The sequence below is a fragment of the Sebastes umbrosus genome, chromosome 9 (assembly GCF_015220745.1).
Source record: "Sebastes umbrosus isolate fSebUmb1 chromosome 9, fSebUmb1.pri, whole genome shotgun sequence".
In the NCBI taxonomy this organism is placed as follows: Eukaryota; Metazoa; Chordata; class Actinopteri; order Perciformes; family Sebastidae; genus Sebastes; species Sebastes umbrosus.
Window position 1 is genome coordinate 22750373 of NC_051277.1, and position 12744 is coordinate 22763116.

At 41.2% G+C, this 12744-nt stretch overlaps 1 protein-coding gene across 2 annotated transcripts; it reads left to right on the forward strand.

Annotated features, from left to right (window-relative positions):
* Positions 1–253: 253 nt before the first annotated feature.
* On the forward strand, positions 254–12312 carry dctn4 (dynactin 4). 2 transcript variants are annotated; one of them, XM_037780528.1, is made up of 14 exons: positions 254–388; positions 1812–1882; positions 1997–2175; positions 2397–2440; positions 3214–3321; positions 4116–4136; positions 4690–4763; positions 6013–6125; positions 6215–6324; positions 6428–6501; positions 6885–6939; positions 7577–7684; positions 10677–10774; positions 10884–12312. In XM_037780528.1, the coding sequence occupies exons 1-14, from the start codon at positions 254–256 to the stop codon at positions 11101–11103; spliced, it is 1410 nt and encodes a 469-aa protein (XP_037636456.1). In that variant the 3' UTR covers positions 11104–12312. The 2 variants fall into 2 exon arrangements, with proteins under 2 accessions (XP_037636456.1, XP_037636458.1); XM_037780530.1 differs by lacking the exon at positions 4116–4136 and having other exon boundaries at positions 10884–11103.
* The last annotated feature ends 432 nt before the right edge of the window (positions 12313–12744 follow it).

The following is a 12744-nucleotide window of genomic DNA, read 5'->3' on the forward strand; positions in this document are numbered from 1 at the left end:
ATGTGTGACGACCCCGCTACAAAGTTACAAATAGTCCCTTTAAATGGCTCTTTTGATAGTAAAGGTTGCTGACCCCTGACCTGGGGGTGTGTGGGGGCTGACAGTTTCAACATGAACCACATGAGGGCCACACTGAGCACACTGTGTCTCCTCTAAAGGCCCAGACAGACAACCAGCGGCGGTGACGTCATCACCACTATCAGAGCAGTCAGTGTGAGGAGCAGCTCGGACAGAGAGAGAGAGAGAGAGAGAGATGGCGTCTCTTCTGCAGCCGGATAGAGTCGTCTATCTGGTCCGTGGAGAGAAGAGGATCAGAGCTCCTCTATCTCAGCTCTACTTCTGTCGCTACTGCAGTGAGCTGCGGTCTCTGGAGTGTGTGTCTCACGAGGTACGTGAACGTTTATCTCCTTTAACTCTGCTCAAGCTAGCCTGTTAGCTTCATGTAGCTACTTTGTTGTTAGCCGGCTTGCTAGTAGCTTTGACAGGTAGGCGGGGCTAGTCCAACCAACTCGCGCATTGTATGGCTAAGCCGCCTGTCAATCAAACAATCTCCTCCTCTGATTGGCTGGTAAAGGACGGTTTAAACTTCCGGTGGTGTTAGCGTTAGCACAGCATAAATAAGCAAACAAGCTCTTTGGGTTTAAAGTCATCGCTTTGTATCATATAAAGATTATGTAAAATGAAGTAAAAACTATTTGTTACAACATTAGTCAACCCTAGCTACTGTCACACACTGTTAAACCCCTCCTGTTAACGTGGCTCACAGTTATAGACACCACACCCAGAGAGCTTCAGATGCTTTCAACATTACTAGTCTGTGATTTTTCAGTGTAAACATGTGATTGCTTATAACGTTACAGTTCAGACCAAAAACCACCAATCTGGCCTCCTGAAAGAAAATATTCAGTCCCCCTCTTCACCATTGTACCACACTGCCCAGATAAATGCTAACTATATTTAATGATAATCAGGTTTATTTATGTAGCAGTTATAAAAACACTCAGGGAACACAACAATAAGGAAACCAGTGTAAGGCAAGGCAGCTTATTTGTAGAGCACATTTCAGCAACAGGGCAATTCAAAGTGCTTTACATAAACATTCAAGAGCATTGAGACAAAGTGCAAAAGAACATTAAGACATAATTAAAACAGTTATAAAAACATTAAAGATTAGAAAATGAAAGCTAGGATAGAAGCTAAAATAGAATATAACACATGAGAGTAAAAGCTCTAGTGCAGTATAAGATCATTATCTGGTTTAATAAAAGGCAGCAGCAAACAGGAAAGTTTTAAGCTTTGATTTAAAAGAACTCAGAGTTGGAGCGGTCCTGCAGGTTTCTGGGAGCTTGTTCCAAATATTTGGTGCATAAAAACTGAACGCTGCTTCTGCATGTTTAGTTGTGACTCTGGGGGACACTAAGCAGACCTGATCCAGATGACCTGAGAGGTCTGGATGGTTCATAACATAGCAGAAGATCAGAAATGTATTTTGGCCCTAAACCATTTAGTGCTTTGTAAACCAGCAGGAGTATTTTTAAATCAATCCTCTGAGAGACAGGGAGCCAGTGTAGAGACCTCAGAACTGGACTGATGTGATCCACTTTCTTGGTCTTAGTGAGGACTCTGAGAGACAGGGAGCCAGTGTAGAGACCTCAGAACTGGACTGATATGATCCACTTTCTTGGTCTTAGTGAAGACTCTAGCAGCATCGTTCTGAATCAGCTGCAGCTGTGTGATCGTAACATAAACCTTCAAATGTAGATGCACAGTTTGACTGACTCTACTCTTGTACTCCTGTTTTTGTTGATCAGGTGGACTCCCACTATTGTCCAAGCTGTCTTGAGAACATGCCATCTGCAGAGGCTAAACTTAAAAAGAACAGGTGAGACTGATGTGCATACTGCTGACTTTGCACCTGTCTTGTCTCATTACTTCATCAAATGTATGTCTTTTAATGTCCTTTCATTCATTCCTGATTATCTGTGCTCTACTGTAGGTGTGCGAATTGTTTCGACTGCCCATGTTGCATGCACACACTGTCTACTCGAGCCACCAACATCCCAGCCCCTCTGCCTGATGATCCTACCAAGACGGCCATGAAGAAGGCCTACTACCTGGCCTGTGGCTTCTGTCGCTGGACCTCCAGAGACGTGGGAATGGCTGACAAATCAGTTGGTGGGTGCTGATATGTTATACACATTAATGTGGTCATATTTACCAAAAGTTTAACTTCAAATAGCAGAAAGAAGCTTCAGCAGTACCAAAACACCACAATGTGTCAAAGTCCTGTTGTAGGTCTACATTCGTCCATTAGTTTAGCTCATGCAGAAAGCTGTTATCTGTTGAATGTGTTTCTTATGGCTGTCTAAGTCTCTTGTGAATTGTGTTCACTGCAGCCAGCGGTGGATGGCAGGAGCCAGAGAACCCTCATACTCAGCGGGTAAGTTTCCCCCTCTGGTCATTTTCATTCTCACAAGTTGCTCACATGCTTCCTGATCATGCATAACTTCTGTTTGAATAGATGTGTCTGTGAATGACACCCTTACATAGCTGGCCAGATGCAAAAGCAAACTGGTTGCTTAAAGGGACTATTTGTAACTTTGTACGCGCATAAATGTAGCGGGTCGTCACACATGCGCGTTCGCATATGCGCGCTCGCGTGTGGCTGGAGCCTCGTCTCTGCTGCATGCTCTCCTTCACTCAGAATGCGCGCGCGTCCTCGCTGTCTCGCTCCACCTCTAGACGTGAACGCGCGCTCACTACACACTGCAGAAGAGTTTAGCTCTGAGAATATCTAGTGAATGCACAGGGGACGTTTGTGCAGAAATAAATTCTGCAGTTCCTCCAGACCAACAGAGCTTTCCCGTGTCTTGTGAAGTGACGGAGCTCTTCAGAGAGTTATGTTACCCTCTCGTTACCGACCGGGTGCCGGTGTCTCCTCTGCTCTCTCCGGCTGCGGGCGGAGAGAGCAGAGGAGAGGAGGGGGGGGGGGGGGTAGCATGGATTACCCAGATATTCTTCATCACTCTTGTTTTATAAAAAATACATCCTCTGGGTTCTCCGGCTTACTCCCCGCATTCGCTCAATGTCAGCTGGGATCGGCTCCAGGCCCCCTGCGACCCTGGATAGAATAAGCGATTACAGATAATGGATGGATGGATAGACATGAAGCATTGATGACCAATCTCTGGATGAAATGTTTGTTCCCTACAGATCAACAAGCTGATCGAGTATTACCAGCAGCTGGCCCACAGAGAGAAGCAGGACAGAGACAGGAAGAAGCTGGCCCGGAGACGACAGTGCATGCCTCTGGCATTCTCGGTACTCCTCTTCTTCTGAGCTCAATTCAGCCTTTTTAAAAAAAAACATACTTTCTTCTTTGACCTGCTCAAATGTCAAACAGCTGTTGTCTCACTGTAATGTGTTACCAAATGTGCATGTACTGTTGGAGCAGAATTTAGATGGCTTTATTTGATACAGAGTTTCTACCTAAACCTCAATAACATTACCAAGGATATACTCAAAGTATGTGCCATTGAGGATATTATATGATTAGCACACCATTAACCAAAACAGGAAATAATAATTAGCTACATCAGCTGCTTTAGAAGATTTACACCATGTCTATACTTAGGCGGATAATTATGAAAATGCTGTTTACTTGTGGAAATGACATCAGCGTTTTTGGGTTGTTTTCAAAAACTTCTCAATCCACAAGCAAAATCAAACAAAACAGACAAAAAACCCTGCTTAGTCTGTCTGAAAGGCCAAAACAGAGCAGAAAATGTACCTTTTCAAATTTAGCCGCCCTGGTGTGGACATGGTTTTCATGCTTTTGAGCTTTTTGGCACATTGTTTTACCTCCTGCATTCTGTTTATACAATAATTAACATCCAATAAAGCAAACCAGTCTTTCCTATTATGTATTGGAACCGTTTAAAGCACTTAAGCTGTGATGTCCTGCAGTTGTTTTCCATCACTGATGCATTTCTGTTGCTGTTGCATGCCACCAAATGCCACTAATGTTTGCTAACTTGCTTTGGTTTCACCTGGTTCTTTATTCTCTCTTTGTTTCTTTGCTTATGCACTCTGATATTTTGGTTTTTGCCCCCCAGCAACACACTATTCATGTGGTGGTGAGTTGTATTTTTCACAACTTGGATAGTCTCATCTTTACAGTATCGCTGTCTTCTCTTCATCTCTGTTCCTGTCTAATCTGTTACTGAGTGACCTCACAGATCACATGAATGTCTCCTTGGCTAAATGAGACTGAGATCCACACAATGGGAGCCTTTCTGTTGGTTACAGGGAGAGAAGAAATAGAAGACTTTGTTGAAGTCTGTGTAACCAGATCAACATAGTTTTCATACTAATTAAGTCCTGAACCCTCAGTCTGTCAGAGTTGCTTCTCTCCCACTATCCTGGGCAGAAAGGCTCCTGTTACTGTCTCTTACCACTAGACAAATGGAATTGTGTTTGGCTTATTTATTGTTTATTTAAGTGATATTACTTTCCATTTTTGTTCTTTAATGTTGTCATAAGTTCCCCTTTTGGGTGAAGACACTGTGTGAAAAGTAGTCATGTAGAAAAATGGTTGTAAATTATGTAATTTCATAAATTTTCTTGAATCCTTCTTTTCAGTAGGCAGAATGCCTGATCTTGTTTTTTTTCCCCCCTAAATTCACTCAGGAAAAATATGGCCTTGGAACCAGACTGCAGCGGCAGAGGCCTGGAGCTCCCATATCAAGCCTGTCTGGCCTATCGTGAGTGCTCTTTTGTTCCACGAATGGAACATTTTTTTCCCCTAGTCAAACTACATGCATATTATTGGTGACTTAGATAAATTGATTCCTTGCCATCCAGCAGCCATAGTTTCATTAATTTCAGTGTGCCATGAAAATCAATTTGTAGAGCCATGAAACTTGGCCTGAGATACATAGGTAATCCATCACAGTGAACAGTTCGTCACCCCTATTTTTTCTCAAAGTTACATCATCACCTCGTAGTAATACAGTTGTGAGCGATCACCATTTTTATATTCCACCACCGAAATGTATTCAAGGAACCTGCTTAAAGTCTGAAAATGAATAATTGGCCGACAAAAAAGGCACTGTATTGACAAAGTATGCAGTCAGATTCAGGAGATACATGTAAAAACAGGCTAGGACACCATGAAAATAAGGATATGAATTTGAGTTCTCAAGTCTTAACTGCATGACCATGCAACTTTAAAGGTGTCAAATTCTGAGCTTAGATTGAGTGATTGCCTCCACACGACTCTCAACACAGAGACGGTTGAGCTGGTGGCTAGCAGCTAACGGTGCAAACAACGGCAACAGCGCTGACAGAGATAACAGTGTTTACGACGCCGTGGACAGGGACTGTGTAATCAGCGGTAACTGCCATAGGAGCGCAGTGCAGAGCGACGGCCGTTAGCTGGCCAGTGCACAAACATACTGGGACTCGCATGCACTACCATGCACGCGCGGCCGGACCGGCTACGTAAACAAAGCGCAGAGAAGCTCTGAACACACACAGAGGGAGAGCGACTTCATTCTCTGCTCAGGACGGCATTACTCCACTATATCTTTACATAGTAAATAGTTGTTTGCTGCTATATTAATGCTCTGAATTTTGAATTTAGCAGTTTCAAAGTAACCTTGACAAAAAATTAAATATAGTTGCTGGACTGTTAAGTGGATTGCCTACCTCAAGTATTGTGCCAAGGCTTTGCAAATTGTGGAAACCAGTGGCTACCAAGAAGGTACAAAAGAAGTCTAAAGTAAATGTTCAGTGTCAAGTTAAAATATACATAGGTTATTAGTAGTGAATGTACTAAAACTTCCAAAACCACCTGTACTGTTAGTACATTTATTGTAACTTGTATATGTTAAGAGTGGTGTCAACATTAGAAAATCTCTTTATGTTTTACTGCTTTTAGTTAACATTACATGCCATTATTGTAAGAGATACAACAGATTGTTGATGGCAGTATTTATGTAATATCACCAGCCTTAAAGAGGGCGAGGACCAGAAAGAGATCTCCATCGAACCTGCCCAGGCCCTTGATGAAGTGGAACCTCTGCCTGAAGATTGTTATACCAGGCCCATCAGCTTACCGGAGGGTAAGAGTTTGTTTAGAGCTCACTTAACAATTCTTCATTATTTTTGAAATGATTACTAATTATCTAAGAAATATCTTGTGTCCTTCAAGTGACCACGCTGCGCCAGCGGCTTCTGCAGCCTGACTTCCAGCCTGCGGGGGCGTCTCAGCTCCACCCCAGACACAAACACCTCCTGATGAAGCGCTCACTGCGCTGCAGGGTCAGTACCACTGCAGGGTTTTACTCTCTTGTATCAGTTAAACGGCTGTTGTTTTTTATGTAGATCACATTTAGATAATAATAATTTTCTTTCCTCTTTTCAGAAATGTGAGCACAACTTGAGCAAGCCAGAGTTTAATCCTACTTCAATCAAGTTTAAAATTCAGCTGGTGGCTGTGTGAGTATGAGCATGATGATGCTGATCTTTTTATAATTCATAAAAAATCTAAATCAGCCTGAGGCCTTATTTAGTTTAATTAGATTAAGGTCCTAAAGTTAAATTGTAGCAAAGTGCAACTATAAACACATATTCAGGAAATTATCCATGCAAAAAGCTTAATCATAAACACATTGTTATTTTTAAAGGAAAATAGTAGTTTAGGAGTAATTAATACAGAACAAGTAGCATGTTGTTCTCAGGAGTTTATGGTTTGCGAATGGTTGCATTTTATCTGGTACAACCAATATCAACTCTCAGCTTTTAGTGAATGTGGTTGAATGCTGTGTTGGACACAGTCAGTGTGTTTGAGTGTAACTGTGTATTGATCGTTCCTCCCACAGGAGTTACATCCCTGAAGTGAGAATTATGTCCATTCCAAATCTCCGGACCATGAAGGTCAGTGTGTGCACTGCTTCTGACATGTTCACTATATCTTTTACATGGTTTATTCATCTTGTTCATAATCTTAACCTCAATAAGTTGAGTCTGTAACATGCTGCACTGAAACACAGCTCACTGACCAGTAACTCAGCTTTTTGAGCTCAAGTTAAGACCGTCTCTATTGTTTTGGAAATTCAGTCACTCAGATATATAAAAAAAGTGCATAAGTGAGTAACAAGTACAATAAATTTAACAGAATTACGAAAAAACAAGATAATAAAGGACATTTAAACACAGTACAGAGTAGTAGTTGATTATTAGCAAAGTGTATGAGGGTAAGAAGGAGGTTTTGTGTTTTAAGACGGGGTTGTGTCACTAAGGAGACATCGCATCTCTCAGTACTTTTCAGCCTGATGCCCAGAGATCGAAGTATTAATACAAGGGTCCTTCAGAAAAGGTTGAAATGCACTTGGCGTCCCTAAGAACCTGCTTGCTACTGACCAGGACAAAGCCTAGTCCTCAATAAGAATCCCTAGTTCTAATACATTTACAGAGTTAAATGGTCTATTGTAGAGATCAAATGAAGACCCGACCTTATAAGTGAAGGCAAGTTGGGTTAAACTTTTGTCTCTTTCCCACCCTGTCTATTTAGGAGAGCCAAGTGCTGCTGACCCTGACCAACCCAGTGGAGAACATCACCCACGTCACATTGACTGCCTGTGAGGACGAGGATCCCGATGACATCAACAGCACAGCTAAGGTATTTAACTAGACTTTCTCCTTCATTTGTTGAAATAATCTGTAGTCACAGAAAGTATCAGTTTCAAGTTCTGGGGGGAATCAGTGTTAATTTCATTAATGAAAACTTTGACGAAATATGTTCGTCAACGACCTTTTATTCCACAACTAAGATGAGATGATGACGAGATGGCACCGACGTCGTTAAATACTAACCGTGACGATATCAACATGTAATATCGTTGATGAAAAAAGACGAGACTGAAATGTAGTTTAAAAAAAACAAATCTTTATCAAAATCTCTCAGTATTTTCGGCACTTTCCACCTTCTCGTCCCGTCTCCCTGTCACTCTCTCTCAAACACACACTGTGGCGGCACTCAGTCCGTCTTAGTCCTCAGTCCTGACAGTTGTGCTACTATAATTCATAAAGTTTGCAGGGCTGGGTCTTAAGAGAGAAAACATTTACAAAAGTAATGACTGAAAGTTGATTAAAATGTAATGACTTTTTGTCGACTAAAACTAGATAAACTATGACTAAAATGTGACAAACTAATAAGACTTTTCATCTAAAGACTAAGACTATGACTAAATCTAAAATAGCTGCCAAAATTCCCAACCACTACCAAATATTGCCACTTTGACTTAAACAGTATTGGTGTAAATACTGAATGTAAAGAATATGTTAAATCATCACCCAACTCTGCAGTCCAACAGCTAATAACCCAGATGTTTTAAGGCTCAGCTTAAAGGACAGTGAACATTAAACCTAAATTTGTCAGGTGGTCAGAAACATTTCAATGGGTTGATAATTTAGTTCTATGTGGTCTGCTGGGTTCACAGTTGTTTACTAAAACCTCTTTATGAGGCGATAATATGTCCGGGCTGTGTGTTTATCAGCTGGTTGGGGAGTACTTCGGCTCCACATGGTGGCCAAACATCAATGAATGGAGTTTTAATTGCTGGGACGAGCACCATGGCTCAAATAGAGAATAAAAGAACTGTGCACAGATTGTGGCGGTTGTTTACCACCTGCCTACTTTTAAATATTGCATATTATATCAACCAGTGTTCCTGCAATCTTACCAGCCATCATCAGAGAGCGCAGGGCGGTGTGTTCCTTCACACCGCCTGTTCCTTATGGAGTAGATAGCCTTGTCATCATCTCATATGCAGAGCAGTTGGGTCCCATTTTACCTCCATCTGTCAGCTGTCACACGCTCAGCTAAGAGTGCCGTGTTCCTGTGCTAAATGGTCTGCTGGGCTGCCAGTTGCCGGCAGCCGCTGCGAGGCTCTCGGTGACTACAGGCTGTTTGTCTTGGCCTCTTTAGCGGTGAAGTCATTGGTCCAGACTGGGCAAGGAAGAGCTCCTGGCCAAAACAGAGCGTCTTCATGACCCATTTCCCTTAACGTTCGCGGCCAAACAGAGTTTGCAGTCCGGTCATTCTGCTTGATCTGATATTCAAACACCTGGAGGGCAGCGTGAACTACAGCGGGCCACGCTCGGTTGATTTCATCGACCAGCTCTTTTCAAGGGTGGCTTCGCTCACCTCTTGCATGTATTTATGTGTTATATTATAGTATGTGTAAGTGCTGATGTTTATAAGGGTTCAATATATTCATTTTACAGGTAAATGTGGTCCAAAGTCCCTTTTCCCCCCCTCACACATAGCACAAATATGAATGAGTTGTTTTCTGAGCAGTGCAAACATCTCTATAAACAGATTCTGCATTCATACGCAGGGACAGGATTTTGGTATCGGAAGTGTTCTGGTTTCCCTTTCTAGTCTGAGTAGTATCTACCAATCACGTTTGAGCAGGCTTTTGTTGGCATTGGCCGAAATGAAATCTCCAAAACCACACATTTAGCTTTTAATTGGTTTAAAATTAGCTTGTAAACTGTCTACTTGTGAAACAATCCGGTCGTAGACGTCGTCTCTCGCATCTCAAGTTGCTAATCGGACTGTAAACAATGAGCAGCGCACGGAAAAGGATGTCTTGGCCCGGATATCTGCTGGCTACACCGGAACCCCAGAGATATAGCCCCTTGCCCACAGAGGGTTATCCGATGTCAGACCGGTAGACGATGGGTTCCGAGATTGGTGCAAACATCAATCTGTTGTATTCAAGTCAGATTTTGGGACAACTCCACATGAATTCTGCAGGGATTCCTCAAAGAGCTGCAAGCGGTGCTTTCAGAAACCCAAAGTGGTCGGCCATAGAGCCCCAAACTGTTTTCAGAGCGACCCAGAAAATTGGACCCAAACCAAAATGGTAAAGTGATTATTTAGGTCTTTATTATGACTGTAAGCTCCTCGTTTATTTCATGTTTGTGCAAATTGCCGCACATCTGCTCATTCTCTAATAATTTCTTATAATTGTAGTTATCTGTCTCCTTTCTAGAATCAGATAAATGTGTTGTGTTGTATAAAAACTAAAGCCACATTAATGGTAACTATTTTAATCTTTTGTGACATATGTGAAGACTTATAAGAATACTCGTACTGGAATAATAATTTTTTCCCCAAAAAAATTCAGTTTCCCTGTTGAAAACATTCTTCAAATTAAATCTGCCTCTCCTCCCTCATTTAAAAACCATCCAGAATCTATGAATTTGCAAATATTGTTCACTTCAAAAGTTGTAACTACTGGACTTCCTTGGCTTCCCAAATTAGTCTTGATGTCACAAAATGATGCTGATACATACAGTACATGTCTTAAACTTAAGATGAGTTAAGGTGAGCACAGAAACATTTCCTCCTCCAGCAGATGAATTTTAAAACAGCCTTCTAGTGACAGACTGCACATCCATCTTTCAGCACAGTGAAGGTCAAACTTGAAGCAACAATAAACAAAAACACATTTTTGAGTTGAGGGAGATTTATTTAAATATTTTTTCCAGAATAAATTCGCATTGCTTCAAAACAGAGAAGCTATATATATAATGTTTAAAACCTAGGTTGACTCATCCAATAGTTTGAAAGTCACTGAATGTTGGAACTGTTTGTTTTTTAGGTTATGGTTCCCAGCAAAGAACTGGTCTTGGCAGGAAAGGATGCTGCTGCTGAGTACGATGAACTGGCTGAACCTCAGGACTTCCAGGATGACCCAGAGTAAGTTAATACACACACACACACACACACACACACACACACACACACAATCACAATGAATTAATAGTGTGAGGTAACTCTTAACTTGATCCCTCTGTTCTTTCCACAGTGTTGTTGCCTTCAGGAAATCCAACAAGATTGGTTTCTTCATCAAAGTGATCCCTCAGAAAGAAGAGGATGAGGACGTCACCGTTTCTTTCAAGATCCGACACGACTTCCGTAACCTCGCGGCTCCCGTCAGGCAGAGCGAGGAGGGAGCCGAGACCGCCACCGAGGCCATTTGGCTCACGCACCACGTAGAGCTGAGGCTGGGGCCGCTCGCTCCCTGAACATGAATACTCTGTTTGCTGTCAAACAGTCCTAGTGTTGGGTTCTTTGAACTAATTTCTGTAAACTGTGGGATGAATTTAATTTAAAAAAAAAAATGATTTCTGATTCTGCTTATTGATATGTAAGAACTATTTGATCTGCTTAACGTACAGTTGTTTCAGAGTTTTAGCTTAAGTTGCATCACCAGATACATTGTAGGAACGTACAGGGATTGCATGATAGCAGTTTATAAAACTACATGAAACCATGACTGATAAGTGCATCAAGTTTAACTTGACATATTTTTAAACTTAAAACTTAAGTTTACTGATTTGTTGTTTGTTTAGTTTACCAAAAACATGACGATATACTGTATTGCATTATCATTCTCCACAGCTTAAACACTATACAATCTGTCAGTAAAATGCACTTTTAGTGTGAGGTTACTTATAGGAAACAGAACCTTATATATACATATAATTACTATTTCCATCAATAAAAGTCTTGTTTTGTTTATTGGTTTGTTTCTTTGTGCTACATACAGTATTTTCTGAAATGGCAAAGCAACTACAAAGAATGTTTTGTCTTATTGTGGATTTTTTTTGTGTGGATTATTGATCTTTGGTGTATGTAGAAAATAGCAGTTTATGTTGTTGAGATGAGTGTTTATACGTTTATATAACAACATCAAGGTTATAAATGAGCAGAATCAGAAATCATAATTGAGAACAATCCGAACAATTGCCAACTGTGCAGCCCACTCCTCTGCGCTTTCAGCTTATGTATCCTCTTCGTCAACATCCTGCAGACGGTAATATCGTATTAACTCGCATGCTTCAACTATAGTCAATATCGCACACGTTAGACAATGTCATCACAGTTACTGATCCTGTACTGTTTTGTTATCAGAAAGGTTCTTCTTGGGTTTGAGGGTGATACCTGCCCATCATTTTTGTTATTGTCTGAAGTAAAACCTTCACTGGCACTCTGGAGAGGATGTATAAGAAGCTCTGTAAATTACATGAAGTACAAAGTGTTCATTATTTAAATGTACTGAGACACTATCATTTTTTTTTCTGATTTAAAAAAAATGTAGAACTCACTGACCTCTCTGCCAGTGCATATCGTGAGCTGCTGTCATTTTTGGTCTCAAGTGTGTTAGTAAAACAGAGCCTTAAAACACAGTTAATCTTCTGTACCGGCTAATAAAATGACGTGATACTGTAAAAGACCTCTTGATTGTTTTTTTGTCTTTGAGGGCTGACTTTTAAAACAGGTGAAAGTCATGAATTGTGTCTCTCTGAATCGCACACTGACTGTCAAATGCTCGTCTTTGTGGTGTTTTCATTCTCGCCACAGGATGGCGCTGCAGGCAAACAGTTTTTCACATAGCAGTTGCTTTTCGAGAAGGCACTGGAAAGACACAGAGCATACAGGGACATGCATTCTTCAGTATGATCTTGAATTACCCTACAAGCTGAAACAGTGTGTCTGATTATAGTAATGGTTGACTGAGAAGGTGCAAGACACTCAAGACAGAAACATTTTAATAATAATCCAAGCAAAGCTGGGGTTGGTTGCTTCTTCAGGATGTGAGTCACGAGGATAAAATGTCTACCTGTCAACATTAAGAGAAGATAATAATAGAATGTGTGTTCCAC